At 42.1% G+C, this 17912-nt stretch overlaps 1 protein-coding gene across 1 annotated transcript; it reads right to left on the bottom strand.

Moving 5' to 3' along the window:
• Nucleotides 1–302: 302 nt before the first annotated feature.
• KAT6A (K(lysine) acetyltransferase 6A) lies at nucleotides 303–16162 on the bottom strand (the record flags this gene model as incomplete). The annotated part of the gene is made up of 11 exons (XM_009084973.1): nucleotides 303–3602; nucleotides 6708–7023; nucleotides 8015–8707; nucleotides 9337–9547; nucleotides 10593–10824; nucleotides 12097–12190; nucleotides 13051–13212; nucleotides 13644–13785; nucleotides 15028–15143; nucleotides 15436–15554; nucleotides 15849–16162. Coding segments are annotated over 11 exons (4987 nt in total), but the record flags the coding sequence as incomplete, so codon positions are not given.
• Nucleotides 16163–17912: the final 1750 nt, after the last annotated feature.

Below are 17912 nucleotides of genomic sequence, written 5' to 3' on the forward strand. Positions count from 1 at the left end.
GCCTGACTCAAGGGCTGAGAACCAAGACCCTCAGCATTTCCAAGTACATACTAAAACAGTTTGGGATCTCAGAGCTGTGCCTGACTTGCAGTTCACCAGAAGACCCTGCAACCATTTTCTTGCCCTAGCAGACCATTACCCATCCTGTCCTCCTCATGACTGCACAAGGAATACAAACCAGTTCTCTCTCTCAAGGCTTCCAGCAGTTCAGTGCCAGAACATGTGTGCATGCATGCACATGTGTGTTCACGTGCATGTTGAGGTGGTGAATGGGATCATTTTAAAGTTACATTATATTTTCAGCATGAAACATACAATTTCAATTAACTCATCTACAAAAACACCAATGAGAATAGTTTATTGTTTACACCTAACTCCAAATTTTACTGAAGGTGAGGGAGTCAGGGAAAATGAAAGATTAACAATTTTTCCTGACTTGCAGAAATAAAGATCTTCATTTATCCTCTGTGTCCCCTTCCAAGTCTCCCGATAAGTGCCTCCTTCTAGAAGTAGGAAATGCCAGGTGGGGTTTAGAGGGAAGGGTTGTTATTCTTTGAGATGTCAAACATTTTACATGGCTGCAGCACTAGAAACTGCATACAGAGGGGCACAGGGAAGGGAGAAGGACAAATTTAAAAAAAAATTTAGAAAGATGATTTCACTGTTACACATAGTCTGTCCACTTTGTCAGCAAAGTAAGGCTCTTTTTAAATTATGAAAAGATTTTGTGCATGTTTTCCCCTCTAAAAAACATCTGTAAATGATTTTTAGCTGTAAAATGTTTGAGGATTGTGAAGGAAAAAACCAAAAGAAACAAACAAACAAACAAAAAAAAAAAAAACCAACAAAAAATAAAAGACCAGGCTTCCTAAAAAATAAAATAAACCAAAGAAAATCCCTCTAAATCTACAGCAATATTTTAACTGGAAAAAGGTCCATTTTCTCTGGTTCGTCAGTATAAAAGGTTCCTTTATTTATATATATTTCAGTTTTTAGGATGCAAGTTCATCTTGCTCATCTTCTCATGTATGGTCCATTGAGAGACTGCTTGGGCACCCCAGCAGCGTTCATGTAGCTGTGATGGGAGGGGCCAGTGTACATCATGTTTCCATGAGGATTTGGCTGCATAGGCTGCTGGGTATAGGCCTGGCTCCCCATCATTCCCATCTGCATCTGCATAGGATACTGTGCTGTCTGGTTCATGTAGGCAGGGTTACTATGGTAACTGCTGTTCATCATGGGCTGTGTCATTCTGTAGCTGTTCATGGCGTTCAGGGTGTTCATGTTCACGGAGTTCACGTTGTACGGGGTGGTTGGCATCAGGTTGACTCCCATGTTCATGCCCCGCTGGACAGCTAAGGTACGAGGCCCAGGCTGCATGGCCACGGCGGGAGGGCTGCGGCCGTAGAGCTGCTGCTGGTGTGCGGTTGCCGAGGGCAGGGGGGCGGATTTGGAGCGGATGGAAATGTGCCCCTTGACTGGCATCTGCCCCTGCAGCCTCTGGGTGTGGGGAATACCAATGTTGGTAGCAGACATGTTACACTGAAGCAGAGGCGACGTGAGGTTCATGGTGGTGGATGCCAGGTTTGGTGGGGGTGTCATGGTGGCTTGTGCTTGTGGGGTGCCTGCCAAGGGGTGAGAGGGAGCTAGCTGAGCCAGTCCCGTGTTGGATAGAGAAACGCTGGTTGCATAGGAAGTCACAGCAGGAGAATGGCTATAAGGCATGGCATGAGGGTCCATAATGGTGTTTGTCAGCTGCTGCAACTTGGCTAAACTGAATGTGGCTGATGGTTGTGAATAGCTCCCAGCACCAAAATCCCCTGGAATCCTCTCATAGATACTTATGTTACCAGTGCTGCCTGATTCAGGTATTTCCATGATCATAGGTGCTGGGGTGAAGCTGTTGTTCATGCTACACTGAGACAACGGAGGTTGCTGCTGGGGTGGAGGTGGGGGCTGTGGCTGCTGTGACTGAGGCTGCTGCTGTTGTGGCTGTGTTGTTGGTTGCTGGTTACTTGGAGGCCTTTCTACTACACAGCTCTGAGGTGACTTGATATTACAGTTTGCTGCAGGCTGGACAGTGTTTTGCTGCATCATGCTGCAACTGCTGCCAATATTTGCCATTTGCTGAGTGACAACACAACTGTTCTGAGTGAGGCTGCTCGAAGAAGACAGTCCTCCATATGAACAGCTGCTCTGGGAAGAGTTATTTCCACAAATGCTGCCTCCCATAGTGGAGTCATAGCTGCTGGGGTTTTCATAATTCTCTGTAGTGCTCTCAATGCTGCCAAGGTCACTGAAGCCACTATCCACCACCTGCTGAGAGTGGTCCGATACTGAAGGCACATCCATCATGGGGCTGGTCTCCATGTTCTGCATAGAGGGTGCGGACAGGGATCCTTGTTCAGGACTTATCTGGGTGTAACTGCTCTCTAGAGCAGGCACATTTGGGCTGCTGACAGAACGCACAGACTGGCTGGGGTGGGACTGAACAGAGGATATTGGACTGTTGTGTTCTGAGGCCTGGCAATCTTCAACCATTGATATCTGAGGATCCTCCTCAGTTTGGGTATAACTCTGCAAAGTCTGACAAGCTGCAAGAGTTTCTTCACAGTCCTGGTAAGCTACATCATGCTCATTGCTTTCCTCCTGTGTCAAGGACTGGACTGCTTGAACAGTTTCAAGATCTAGTTCACTATGAGGAATCTCTTCCTCTTCCTTTAATTCAATTAACCCTTCTTTATTACTTTGTTCTTCTTCATGATCATCTTCAGAGCCAGGGACGTTCTCTGAGCCCACTGATGTCTCATTGGAAGCCTGCTCTTCCTCAGAATCTGCCTCTGCTTCATCTTTTCCTTTTGCATCTTCTCTACTGCTTGGTGCAGTTGTTTCTAAAAAACATTCTTGCCCCTGAGGCTCCTCCTTTACCCCTTCTCTAACAGGCTGTTCCTCCAATTCTTTTTTCTTCACAGACTCCAAATGACCATCATCTTCATCATCAGCATCATGATCTTCATTTTGATTTGTCACTACTGCAACTTCCTCTTCTTCCTCATGGTCATGCTCATGTTCTTCTAATTCTTGCTGCTCTTCTTCTGATTGCCTTTGCTCTTCTAAAATCTGTGGCTTCTCATCTGCTTCCTCTTCTATCTCAGGCTCTTTTACTTCTGGCACTGGACTGCTGTTGCTATCCACAGGAGAAACTGCTCTTACTTCGCTGCTGGCTGTATCTTCCTCTTCTCCCTCTCCTACCTCTTCTGCTTCCATATTTACATCCTCCTCTTTCCGCTCCTCGACAAGAGGCAGGTCTTCTTTCTGCTCAACACATTCTTCTTTATCTGAAATCTTAGGCTTACGCCCTGGTTTTGAATTAGCTAGCACTTCATCGACTCCTTCATCCTGAACTGATGGTGGCACCTCTTCCCGGTTCAGTTTAAAACCTGGTTTTCGACCAGGTCTTTTCTTCCAGTGCACTGGTTTTCGGCTTTTCCCTTTGGGCCATCCCTTCTTCTTTTTCATGGGTGTGGAAGTATCTGGCTCAAGTGGAGAATCCTTGGCTTCGCATTTCCTCAGCACAGATAATGGTTTCAAAGGTGGGTTACCTGAAAACACAAATGGAAAGACTGTTCAAATGGTTTTGTTTGACCCGAGCACTCATGGAAGCCTTCCAAAGCATCCCCATCATGTTCATGAACATCAGCTCAGAAATTTATTGTGAAGGGCAACAAGAAGGATCAAGGTCTGCTCATTAGCAAGCATGCTGCACATCACATTTGCAAAGAATACCAATCCTTGCAAGAGTTTGCATGTTCAAAGCTCTGAGCCTTTCACACACCATTCAAATTAAGCCCTAGGCTACACAGTAAAGTCCTGAAAGGCAAATTCGACTTATAAAATATGTGCACAGATGCAAATGTCGCAGTGTAGGGGAACACAAAGTTGAAATGAAAGCATGTTTCCATTTGGATCTGTATTTTGTGCATCTGCTTAAGAAAGGAAATATTTTTTGCCTTTTTTTTATGGCCTTATGCTTTTTAATGCTAATAGAAACACACAGATGCCTGAAGTTCATTAATTCTTAACTTTTTCAAGCTGAATTTCTCTCTCCTCTTTGATTTTATGAAGCAAGTTTTGCATTTCGGTTACTTTTGAACACTCAAATAGTTTCAGGGCTCATACAGCCAGAAGAGGATGTGGTTGTTTACTGAGAACTTGCTGAATAGTCGAAGGCATTCCCAGAGTCTGGTTCGAATCTGTTGGTTAGAACAGTCCATGACATTTTACAAAACTGTGTAAAGCTGAGTTACTCCTGCCCTTTGCTCTGAGTACCTCCAATGAGAAGCATTCTTCAAAAATTCTGGGTATTAAAAAATGAATTTAAAAGGAATAGTGAATTCAAAATCCAACAGTTCTTTAAGTCATCCAAAAACTAAGTATTTGGAATGCAATTAAAGGAAGGAATGGACCTGTCACAGCCAGCATAGTGCTGAGCAGGAAGGAGACACTACTTTTATAGTGTTCATTAAAGCATTAACATTTAGACCCTTAAAGTAATATCCACCTCCTAAAAAGAATAATAAATTCTCTATTCCTCTTCCTTGTCTTTCACATTTCATATCTACTACAGAGGATTAGATTTGCCACATTCACAGTAAAACTTACAGAAGGAATTAGGAAAAGCAAATTAATACAGTTCAGCCTATTACTGAGGTTCATTTCCCCCCACTCAACACTACTGAAGTTGCACAGAACTGGAAGAAGATCGAGACAAAAGCTTTGGTTTTTACACCACAGAACACATTCTGTCTTCCAGAATGCCTAACTCGTACTACATACTGGCCTCAAATCACCACCCCACACTATCCATTCTCACTGCAGCCCTGGCAGCAACCAGAACTAATTCAAACTCTCATCAGACATCCATTGAAGAGACTGCAATGTTGCATTGCAGGAAAATCATTAAACACCTTCGGTGCATTGCCTCAGCTAGAGATTAAGCTCTCAGGGGGAAAATGTGACCCTTACTCACAAAGTTAAAGAAAGAAAAGAAAACCAAAAGTAATTAGCAAGCAGGTTGTGAATGCGAAAACCTCAGAAAACCCCTAAGCTTCCTATAAACATTCCTGCCTTAGAGTGATGATCGAAATAGTCTAAATCTGAACCGTGTGCTAATGACTGCAATACTCTATTTTTAATTGTCCTGAGGCAGTGCTGCTCCCCTCACTCAGCTGAAATTTTTATCAAAACAAAGCCAGTTGTTTATGATGAGCCTGCTGAAGTAATTGCAAGTACCCCGTATGTTCTCTAAGGCCACTACAGTTTTAATATGCAAAGGCGCCTGCACTAAAGGCAAAAGCAGCCAACAGATACTGCTCGATGTCAGGGGCAACAACACCCTATCCCAGCGTGCTTATTACTTTATGACTTCAGAGGTTCTGACAAATCTGTAGAAGTTCAGGGAAAAAAAGCAACAGAAGTGAGAGAAGGAAACAGGAAGCACTAATTGACAAGTATTGATAAAGTAGGTGAGCAAGAAATTTATCACTGCAGTATAACGGGTGTGACTTAAAACAGTGGCTTTCAAAATACCATTTTGATCCTTGGGCACTCAGTGGACTACGTGTAGTCTGCAAATGGTGGTTAAGCAATATATGTGAGTGGAATCTCTGACGGGCTCTGCATCTCCACCAGGAAACACACAGAGGAACACCAATGAAAAAGACTGAAATAACTCATCTAAAAGTCTTCCACAACTCTACAGTTTCATCAATGGTGCCGGAGAACCATAAAAATGTATTTAATGAGCAATCTGACCACAGCAGAATTAAAACAAAAACAATGGCACAAACTGACTGTGTGCATATTCCCACTGAGAAAACTTAATGCTGTATCAGCATGTGTCTGCAACAAACTGACATAGGTATATGCTGCAGTAAGGATTTAAGGGTAACAGATGCTAAATGGATAGAAAACATGGCTATAATCACATTGATGCCTTTATAAGTACTTTTAAAGAAAACTTCTCTAGTAACCACAGGCTAGCAGAAAGCTGTAAATTAATAAGTTCGTTCTGGTGACAATTTTTTACCATGGGATAATGCACCTTACTGTTTCTCACACAGTTGTTCATTTCTGTTCAGCTGATTGCTCTGCACTATATAGCCTGTGAGAGAACAGAACATCTAACAGCCACAGTGAAGGTGCCAATGGAGCATCTGAATGAGAGATGCTTCTTCTGAACTGTCAGTGTACTCTAAGCAACCAGTCAGAACCAAAGAACTTTATTTCATGAGGGGAAGGTTCAGAAAACTTTGAGGAGATATGAGAGCTGAGAGGCTGAACATGCAATGTGATGAGGATCTCAGAAGAGACAATTTAATACTTCTCTTTGTTACGGAAAACTGAGGGCTCGCCAATTCCTTTCTGTGAGCAATCGTGCTGCATAGGTTTTTCCACAATCACAGATACAAATTCCATTAGGAAAGCTGGATCAGAAGGATACCCTGTGATCAGGTCATTACTAATAAGATAGTTAAATGTATGTACCACATTTTCATAAAGCTTGGGAATGTTTGAGGCTAGTTTGACTGGAAATTTATGCCTTTGGCTAGAAGTTACAAGACAAGGTAAGCAGCTTGTCTGGTTGTGTGCTAGTATCATCTGACACAATCTCTATCAAACTTTCACCAGTGTACCACCAAACATACCATTATTGTCATCAGACTCCTCCTCATCTTTGGACTTCCTCTTAGAAGGGGGTCTATGCCTGAGTGTGTCTGGTGGGGCTAAGTGCCGAAAGTATCCACTGGATGAAAGTTCACTTTCCTCCTCTTCATCCTCCTCCTCCTCTTCCTCCTCCTCAATTTCAAATGTAGGCTCTAATCGGGGCATTGGTCGTTCAGAGTCTGAGTCCTCAAATGGTTCATCCAGCACTTCTGTGGTCTCGGAGATTGTCTCGGTGACAACACTGCTGTTGTGGTGCTTACGCTTGCGGACTCGCCTCTTCCGAGGAAGAATTGGTTTCTGGAAGTGGAAAAGAGAATGAATTTTATCATGTCCAGTAGAAATAAAACACTGATAAACACAAAACATGAACAGCAGAGTTCAACAGCCCTAGCAGGACTAGACAGCTCTCTTCTGGAATCCAGAATAGACATACTGACCAGCACCCGCCACCAGTTAGAACTTACACAGCTGAAGCTAACAGCCTATCCATAACAGCTGAAAGTTTAGAGACACTACAACATAGATGTGAATAGCTTAGAACAAGCTGCAAAGATGATACAGAACTTTCTAGTGCAGCATCCCATGAAGACAGGATTTGCTCAGTCATGATATAAGTCACACCTCCACTGTAAATCATTTCAAAGATTTTATGCTGTGATTTCAGTTGTTTCGAGAACATTTGTGTTTTGCAATATTCTTTCATAAGTAGGATCATATCTGTTTCTATTTTGCATGACTGAGTAAAGCTTTAATAACCAAGGTAGAAAAAAAATAAAATCGAAAGCACAAGACAGAAGATAGAATTAGAAAAAAACCAAACTCCTACCTCTGATTCAACAAAAAACACCACTAGAAAGAGGCAGCAGGAAGAACCCTCCAGAGAGAGGTCTAGAACACTGAGCATGTGCTACCTGTACACTTGACACAGACCTCATGAACAGCACCATCCTTCAGAAAGCCCCAACATACTGACAAAACCAACTGCATGATACAGCGAGATACAACGAGAAGGGGAAATGAAGAAGGGGAATAACAACAATGAGGTAAATTTAGATCAGATATTAGGAAGAACGTGTTTACTGTGGGGCTAATAGGTTGCCCAGGGAGGCTGTGGCTGCCCCAGCCCTGGCAGTGTTCAAAACCAGGTTAGATAAAGCCTTCAGCAACCTGCCCTGGTGGGAGGTGTCCCTGCCCAAGGCAGGGGGTTGGGACTGGGTGATCTCTAAGGTCCATTCCAACCCCTTAATAGTCTATGCAATTACGGAACTGTAAGAAATAAGGTACACACCTTTCGTTTTAATGTTGGCTTGGTGAGAACAGGTGGAGAGCTCGATCGAGGACTCACAGGCTCATCATCTTCCTCTTCACTACTCTCACTAAAACACCTCAGAACTGCCCTGTCACTGTCACTGTAGCGGCGTGGTAATCTGTCGCAGTCCTCAGAGAATCTGCACTTCAGGGGCTCCGTGTTCTTTTTCAACTGCCCCCTCCACCTTTCCATACCCTCGCTGTGCCGCCGACGGGGAATTGCAGATTTTTCACCTTTGCCATACTGTCCCTGGGAAACTGCAGATTTTTCCTCATCTTCAGTACACCGTCCTCTAGAGGCTGGAGACTTCTCCTCACATTCCCCACATCTTCCTTGCAAAGGCGCTGACTTCTCCTCACAGTCACTGCATCTGCCCCGTGAGGCTGCTGATTTCTCCTCACATTCACTGCATCGCCCACTGGGAACTGCTGCTTGGTCCTCAATGGACAATACAGGCTCCTTCTCACAAAAGGGCTCACGAAGTTTTTTGCTCTTGCGGTTCCACCGACCTCTTCGTGATGGCTGACTGTTTGCAGGAAGACTATCCAGGGGGAAAATGTGCTTGTTTGGTCGTGCAGAATTGGCTGGAGCAACAATGTCTGGCTTTTTTTCACCCTCTGTATGTGAGTAAGGCTCCTGCTCTTTCTTCTCCCATGACACAGATTTTACCATCTGATTGAAATAGAAGCAGATAGATTTCACACTTCCTATTTCATGTCTATTCTGAGTTTGATTTCACATAGGCTTTAGAGCAAGAAGTCAGAAAAGTTTAACAAGAATGACTTTTAACAATCTGAGGTTAAAGAATTGACCTTATGAGATTCAAGTAGTGCTACCTGCTACTCCTTTTCTCACAGGTGATAACGCACCTGAGTGAGTGACTTCAGTCACCAGCAGCCATCCAGAGGCATGCCAGAACTCTAACATCACCTTGTCACCAACACAGGATTCATGCAGTTTTCAAGAAAAAAGTGAGACAAAAGTGAAGCCGATTTCCCATTAAAATGCACAATTAGTTTATGTAAATACAGTAACAGCAGATAATTTGCTTCTTAGTCTTCACATCAGTGCTCGCCATCTGATGCAAGTGCAACCCCTTCAAGGACTGTCCTGACTATGTGGTTTCTCTGTTTTTATTTTCTCATCTGAAACCATAAATACGCATAGACTAATCATGACTGCATTGCTTTTTACAATGAAGCCAAATGCCCAAGCTTTGCTTTCCAAATCTTTCTAGCACTGCCTGCAAAAGCGTCAAGTGTAAACCACACGCCACGCAGAAGTACCAGATTCACACTTACACTGGGCTCTGGATCCTTTTCTTTCTGCTGTTGTTGCTCTTCATTTTCCCCATCCTCTGTTTCCTCTTCTTCATCTTCAGAGACAACTGAATTGGAAACTATAACAGGTGTCCAACGCAGACATTCTGCATCTACATCTATCGGTCGGACGTTAGTTCTGAGCTTTGCCATGTGTTCCTGGATAAGCTTCTCACGACGAATTATCACAAACCTTCACAGTAAGAATACTCTGATCAGTAACAAGCAATGTCCTGCACGCGTTGTCATGTGAAACAGATGTATTACAGGAAAATCTGTGTGCTCTCAATCTGTGCTGCCACATGTAATTTTAGAGGGGATGGAAAGCTCCTTAAAACTGTACAATTTGCAGTACCATCAGACTGCCAGAGAAAGCATCTTATAAAACTGAGAAAATGTTTTATATGCTCCTTGTTCATGGTGAAGCCATTATCCTTCCAAGGGTAACATTCAGCTGCAGAGTATCACTTTTATTGCGTGTTAAATGGACAAGGGGTATGCCATTGGGGAATGGGCAATATAAGGTGAAAGATACTGAATAAAAGGTCTGCTCAAAAAAGTTACAGTCCCCACCACAACAGTGAATCTTATTTAAGGAGCCAGGAGCAATATCACTGCTGTGAAATGAGGACACAAAACTTTTCTCAAGTTTCCCAATGAGTTTCAAGTGTAACACAAAACACAGTAGAATATGACCCCAAACACCAAACTGCTATGATCTGAAACAAGAATAATTCCCAGTACTTCACCTGGCTTGTACTACCTCTATTCTATACCCACACACCTCATTTCTCCCAGTGACTCACTCCACTCTTCAAGCATTCCATGTTAATCCACACAGTTCAAGGCATTTTTGACACAGAGAAAAGGAGGGAAACAACTGTCTGCTCAGAGACTGAAAATAAGGAGCAGACCTGCCTCTAGAGAAGGGAATTTGCTGTTCTTTGCTCTGTTTTATGAGTGTATTAGACTGATTTTGCAGAGGGACCCCAACAGACCAGCTTGCTTTCTGTCACAGGTGCAAGTTACTCGAAGTTCCAAATCTGCAGTGCTACACAGCTGGACATCTAATCCAGCTTTGGCACCAAACAACTCTTGAATTGGACATAAGTGTCAATCTCTACGGCCAGTATTTGCACACAAGTCTTTAATAAAATCAGCTTATCAGACGTGACACGTCTCCAAACACCAGTAAATTTCACTGAAATACATCTGAAGGTATGTACTCCTGTACTCACTGATCACTACGGAAGTCAAGCATTCGTAGGTGATGCAGAGTGGAAGTGATATCTTGAGGGCAGATTCCAGTCAGTTTACTCAATTTCTTGATGCTTAATTGCTTGTCACGTTGATGATAAAGGCACTCCAATATTACACTTTTCCAGTAAGCCATGTATGAGAGGCGCCCCAGGTCTGACAGGGGCTTCTCTGGTGATCCTGCTTGACCCTCACGCTTTGAAAGCAAATAGCCTAAAGACACAGAAGGGGAAAAGCATCAAAAAAATAGCTTCTGTTCCCACCCCAACAAAGACATTTTCCCAGGAAGCAGCCGAATGCTGCCTACGAGATCTAGATGATAATTCTAAAGCATACTCTGACTTTTCTGGCAAATTTTTTTGTTTGTTTGTTTAGACTCCTGCTATTCAATGACTGAGCATAAGATTTCTGAACTCCACTGCCATCAGCCACTGGCTGCACGCAATGCCACGAGATGGCAGCAGGTGCCTACCTAGAAACTACACCAAGCCTGAAGCAGCAAGTCTGCTGCCTTCCTACCAACTGCAACAGCAACTTTGAAAACGACAGAGAAAAAACATATTTTAGCCATTTAAAACTAATATGACAAATAGTTTTCTTTAAAATTCTCTTCTGTCAAACTTCAGGGCCATACTGGAAAGTACCAAACTCTATCTGCAGAAATTTAGTCAGTTTAAGACTGTGATACACTGCAGAGATTCAATAAGGACTGAGAGGTTATATTCTCCCCAGTGTGACAAAGGGAGGGTGGAGGGAACCAAATGACAAACTCTCACTGCTGCTCTAATATAGCCCACACTTGTGGATTTCTCAGGATACATCCTTTAGTTCCTTTGCTTCACTAGTATTTTCAGGAGAACAACAGCTTACCTACACAGATATTTACCAGCACATTCTAATATAATTTTACCAATAGAGTTTTCTTCTGGACATGGACACCAAAATTAGCATGTCCACAGGTAGGGCTGTATTAGATTGCCCTCAGCATAATAAACAACATGTAGTTAGAGTGGCAAGTTTTCCCATGAACATGTAGGAAACTGAGAATTGAGTATTCAGAGCCTAAGCATGTCTGATTTTGTTTGCTCTCAAAGCTAAATTAAAACAGAAGGAAGACTACCTTTTGCTTAAGACACTCATTCCCTTACCCAAGCTGCCAAAGATTTCCACAGACCATGCAGTCAAAGCTCGCTTTCTGTATAAGGAACCACATGCACAAGATAAGCTGCTGCTAAAATCACTATACTGACACATGCCTGTTAATTTCCACCCCAAGTTGCTTACACAGGAAACATGAGAATTAAGGCAAAAACGATCAATTTGTCCTTAGAATTGAAGCCTTCCAACAGTAAGAATAAACTGTGAAGTTCAGAATCCTTTGTCCTGAGAGGTGTTTTAATTTGAAAAGTATCTGCTGCTACTGTTAAGTCCTTCTTTAAAATGTGAAAACACAAAGACTAAAAAAGGCAAAGAAAAGTTCCTTACTGAAGTCGATTAGGAACCTGCCATAGCCCTTACGCTGGTATTGTGGAAGAATCATTATACAGGAGACATTGTACTTCTGTTGGCAGTGTTTTTCCTGTTGGGTAAAAAAAGCAGCATATTAAAACCCCAGAAGACCAGTGAGAAACAGTAGAAATTGTTCTGTAAAAGTCCTTAAGTACTTCTATAGCAAAAAGTGAGATAGGAAGCCACAGTCAAAGTTTCTTAGGAACAACAATTTGCATGAGCCAAGGGAAAACTTTAAAGAGACAATATTAAAACTCTAAATTACCACCATTTCAGTTCAGAAAAGCAAAAAGAATGAAACCTCTACATAACCTTCTGCTTAGATACAACACAGTAAAGAACATGGGCTGCAGAGCAGATAAATCCAAAACTGCAAAATTCACTGCAGAAGACTGAAGTATTCCAGGACATGTTATAACCACAACATACCAGAAACCCAATCTCAAATCTGCTGTTCTGAACATTGAAAAGAAAAGCTCTAAACAAAGGTAAAACAATTACAGGGAAAAATCTTAAGAAAAAGCCTATCTGAAATCTTGGGCCTGTTCCCTCAGAAAACTAAAGGGCTTTAAATGAGGTGCGCTTGTTTCGAAAACAAAGTATTTAGAGAAAGAAAGGTGGACTGGAACTATTTGGGAACTCACAAACACGACTACCATCTCCACTAAGAGTAGGAAGCTGTTTGAAGAGTTGTTTTTTAACCACTAGCTGCAGTACAAGCTCCTTAGCAAATCTATGCTATTCAACAATATGAGGAAACTTGATTTTACTGACTGGTAGTCGCTGAATGAAACAAACAAAATCTGGTTGCAACAGTCATCTATACCTGTATTACATAATTTATTACATATAATGCAAATTACAACAATTTAAAGACCCTGAAGCAGCATTTCTCCCCATAGCAAACACAGTTTGTACTCCAGTACTTACCTTGGAAAAGTAGCCAACAAGATGACAGCCCTTAATATCATTCTGTGTCAGCACGTAGAAAAGAAATGGCTCCACATCGTAATAGAGAGTCTTGTGATCCAAGAAGAGTTTGGCTAACAAGCACAAATTCTGGCAGTAGATAGTGCTGACATTGCCATCAACCTTACAGACATGAGGAAAAGTTTTGTCATTCCATGTGTCACCTGAGTATCCCTGTACATTTGACATGTCTAACGTGACAGAAAGACTTCTCTCTCAGAGGTAGTGGCTCACAGAACTTAAAACTTCCACAGAAGAAAGGCTGTGACCAAGCCACTGTTACATTCATTAGCTTAAGAGACAACATAAAATTAATCTTCCTAGAATTTAAAACCCCCCCGTTTTTACAAAGCAAATCTTCTCCTATGTTTTATAGATATGATCTATGCACAGGGTCAATTCCCACTGCCTGCTTGCTCACAGTTCTTCACTCTTGGCAACTGAGCATTTCAAGAATGAAGATCTTTAGAGCTATGAAAAACTTAACCACACAATTATGTGCTAAAGACCCTATTTTATAGATAAAATTGAGTGGCTTAAATTTTCTGACTTACCTCAAAGACTGAAATATTGTTTTTTCTGTAGATTTCATTGGCCGGGGGATGAAACCAGCCACATTTTTTCATATGCTGTTGGAGAATAGTTCTGCTTTTCATGTACTTTAGACAGAATTCACAAAGGTACAACTTGGGAAGCCTGTAAGCAAAGATAAAGAAAGATCAAAGACCGAAAATACAGACTTTTGTATATAATTCCCCACTCCTGCAGACAGAGATCTTGATGAAAACAAACCCAATATATACTGACCTTGTGTATGTGCTAATGAGGGCAAAACCACCTTACCATAGTTAAAGTCATGACACTTACTAATTCTGTAACAAATGCATATTTAAAAATGTTCTTAATGTCCTGCATAATTACATTTACATTATTAAGTTATGCCAGAAGAAATAGATGCACTGATTAAAATCCTAGCAAAAAACAGTGACACCCTCTCCTCCCCCCACCAGGTTTTACACTAGTGATACTAGGATGGGTGAGATAAACAGTTCCTATTCCCTTGCTTCCCTCCTCGCACACAACTCTATGCACATACCCTTGATCAACGGGTCACGTTACCACCTCTCTGTTTGCTTTCATATTGTTTTACATGTTACGCTGGCATGAACAACTGGAGTGCAAGTGCCCCAGTATTGTTGTGATTTAACTCCATTTACATATTCTGGCTTGGGCAGGAGCGCTATTTTCAGTTACCTTCGATGTCTTTACTACAGGCAGAATAATTGCTCATGACAGACTCCATGTTCTTATTACATGGCAGAATAAGGAGTTTCACTTAATCATAGAATCACCACAGAATCATAAATTTAAGGGCTGGAATGGACCTTATCAATCATCTAGTCCCAACCCCCTGCCATCGGCAGGGACACATCCTCACTAGACCAGGCTGCGCAAGGCCTCATTCAAACTGGTTCTGAACACTGCCAGGGTTGGGGCAGCCACCACATCCCTGAGCAACCTGTGCCAGTGTCTCAGCACCCGCACAGGAAAACACTTTTTTCTAATATCTCATCTAAACTTCCCCTCCTTCAGCTTGAACTCCTTATCCCTTGTCCTATCACTGCAGCTCCTAACAAAGAGTCCCTCTCCAGCTCCTTGTAGGCCCTTCAGATATTGAAAAGTTGCCCTGAGGTCTCCACGCAGTCTTCTCTTCTCCAGCTAATTTTCTTCCTCTAGCTATAGCCCTTCGAACTTCTTCCTCTCTCTGAATAAAGTGTGGAGAGTTTGCACTTCAGACAGTTTGCGAAGTTCTTAAGCAAGAGAACCTCAAAACAACTATACACACAGTACAGCAGAACAATCTTTCAGATGCCAAAACATGTAAGATTTCTATGCCTGCTGGAGTACAGCTTTCCCATAAACACTGAAGAGTCATACCTCGAGTACTCCTGTGGATACGGGGAGGAGTACCAGGTCTGGATTTCAAACTTGCCAAATTCGATGACAGAAGGGCAGCGGACTTGTGGATCAGGAGGCCCAGTCACCCCTACTTTCTATGCAAGGGGAAAAAAACCCAAGCCTTTGTGAATTTCCAAGTAAAAGACTTCTAATACATTAAAACATTCTTATCTACACAGTCCATCCTACTCAAACTCACAGGGAGTTAGGAAGGTGCAGGTGTTGCTTTCTGACACTAAAACCCAGTACCAGTCACACTTCAAGCAACCATGTGACTCTCAAAAAGAAATTAGTAAGCATTGTCACACACTACCCTTCACACTGTTTTGTTCAAATTTCTTTTACAGGTTCCATACTTACTGTCAGACACTGAAAATTTAACTTTACCTGCAGTGCTTGTTCCTGAATATCTCTAAACAACTCCATGTCTTTTTCAGTTAAGACATCCTGGGTCCCAAAAAAACGCTCTTCACTTTCTTGCTTTCCATCCCAGCCATCTTGATTGTCTGAAAATGAGAGATAAAATTGTCTTCACCTCCTTACCAAAGAGCATTTTACCTCACCATAATCATTTAATCCCTCATCACACTTTGCCATCATATGTAAAGAGGTAAAGGTCTCTAGGACCACTTCCTTTTTCCAACTGGTATTCTACCTCAGTGCACCAAAGATAACTGCATCAGGTAACTTTCAGCTCAAAGTTTAAAGCCTATAACAATTCTAGTCACTTCAACGTCCTAGCCTTTGAATATTTGCTTGGTGTACAGAATACTTACATTGCCAGGGTGAAAAATCTTTACCTGTGGGCCATTCTGAAGTGCTAGATTTCCTGGTACCCTTTTTCCTGATCCTGTACTGCTGAGAATAGTCTACTACTTCCCCTCGAGCTTTTCGCCCATCAGGAGAGGGAGTGAAGAATTTAGTAAGGCCATCTATAAGCCCTTTGGTTTTCTTATTAAACTTCAAGGTGGTGCTGCCATCTCTGCAGAAGTCCAAGATATCTGTCTGCTCCAGGTATCCTCCTTCTGATGCTGCTGACTGGCTGGACAGGACGATCTTACGCTTCCGACCCCTACCAGGACCAGCGCGAACTTTGCTGAAAGGGCCTTTTGATCTAAAGGATGAGAAGGGGAAAGATAAGGGCAGAAGATTGGGTAAGCTGGTTTGCTGTGCACTGCAAAGTGGACTGCTATCTTCTCAAACCTACCAATTGCACACAAGCTAAATGTGAACATTTCAATTTTAAGAGCAGCCAAGAGCCTGTGTATCCACAGGACTGATACATCTCAGCAGAAGTACTGTACTATTTTTCTCCACATTGAACACTGTGAAATTAATTTGAGTATAAGCAATAGATGTGCACCAAATTTAATACAACATGAAATTTTAAAACCAATAGCCAGAATGAACACATTGCACAGAAGGTTCCATTAAATATTTACACTTGTCAGGTATTGGCCTGACAGGAAATTGTCATAAGAACTCCACAGAAAGTTAATACATGCCAGACACACATATTAGCTAACATTCTATACCGCTGCTGGTCATCATAACTAAAACCAGTGTTGCTCTCCAACTAGCTACCATCTCTCAGGTGGAAATTTTAAAAATCGATTGAGATGGAAGTATTCAAAAGGTGTGTGGATATGGCCTGGGGATATGGTTAGTGGTGAACAGCAGCGCTGGGTTGGACTGGATGATCTTAGATGTCTTTTCCAACCCAAACAACTGAGTATTCAGCCCTTCTCAGAGGAACTGTCCTGGACTGGCTGCTGTTTCAGGAAGCTGCCTATTTTTAGCTAGTTTTTTGCAGCAGCAGAGGATAGCAAGAGGCAGCTTTTTCTTAGAAAGACAAACTACACATTGTGCATAATTCTGACATATTTTGCAAGTGAAATGATGGAACAAAGGCAAAAAAATTGTGAATAATAAAAAAAAAAATTAAAATACATAAACCAGTAGTAGTAGACAATTATATTTCCTTCTGCTCTTCTGAATTCTACTGTGCATTCTTCCATGCAAAGGTACCACACTGACTGAATAAAAATAGCATGTTTAACAGAGACACTCTCTCTACATTTTTATCACCATTAAACTTTGTAAGGTGGCTTTCCAGAACATCTTTTGGTGCTATTAGTATCAAGTGGTAGTTCAGCTTTTTTTTAAGCTCATCTGATGCCCAAGCCAGAAGTTCTTGTGATATGCTCCTTCACTGCTTTGTCCTCTGAGCAGTTCACAGAGCTGCACCACAACCAGCACCGCACAGCAAACTTAATTCAAGGAAACTCTTTAGGCAGAATAGTTATCCAATCAACTCTTATCCACCCAAATCCTATTCCCTGCTAGCAGCTCCTATTCCCTAGTTAGCTGCCCCACAATCACCATGACAAGGCTGCAACAGCACAATCTGTCTCAACACAATAGAGTGCTCCACAAATGCAGAAACATGTGGAATGGAAGCAGAAAGGGGCCAAATATTTTCTGGCAACAGTGTCAGATTAAACATATGTCAAACAAGAGCCTCACACGTTTTCTTGTGGATATTTCTCTCATTTCTCTAAATATCAGAAAGGGTTCCTAAGAAACACAAAGCAAAGCAATCATGCTGAAAGAAGGAGGCATCCAGCAAAACAGACATGAGCAGCAAAATTCATCTATGACTATAGGGAATAGTTAAAAAATAAAGAGTAAATTATTACAAAAAGTCAAAAATCTAGGCCAAAAGAAGCACTGAGGTTACTCCGAGTCTTTCATAGAATCATAGAACTAACCAGGCTGGAAAAGACCTCCAAGATCAGCAAGTCCAACCCTACCATGGTTACTAGACTATGGCATTCAGTGCCATATCTAGTCTCAGCTTGAAA

This window comes from Acanthisitta chloris, unplaced genomic scaffold, assembly GCF_000695815.1.
Source record: "Acanthisitta chloris isolate BGI_N310 unplaced genomic scaffold, ASM69581v1 scaffold26761, whole genome shotgun sequence".
In the NCBI taxonomy this organism is placed as follows: domain Eukaryota; kingdom Metazoa; phylum Chordata; class Aves; order Passeriformes; family Acanthisittidae; genus Acanthisitta; species Acanthisitta chloris.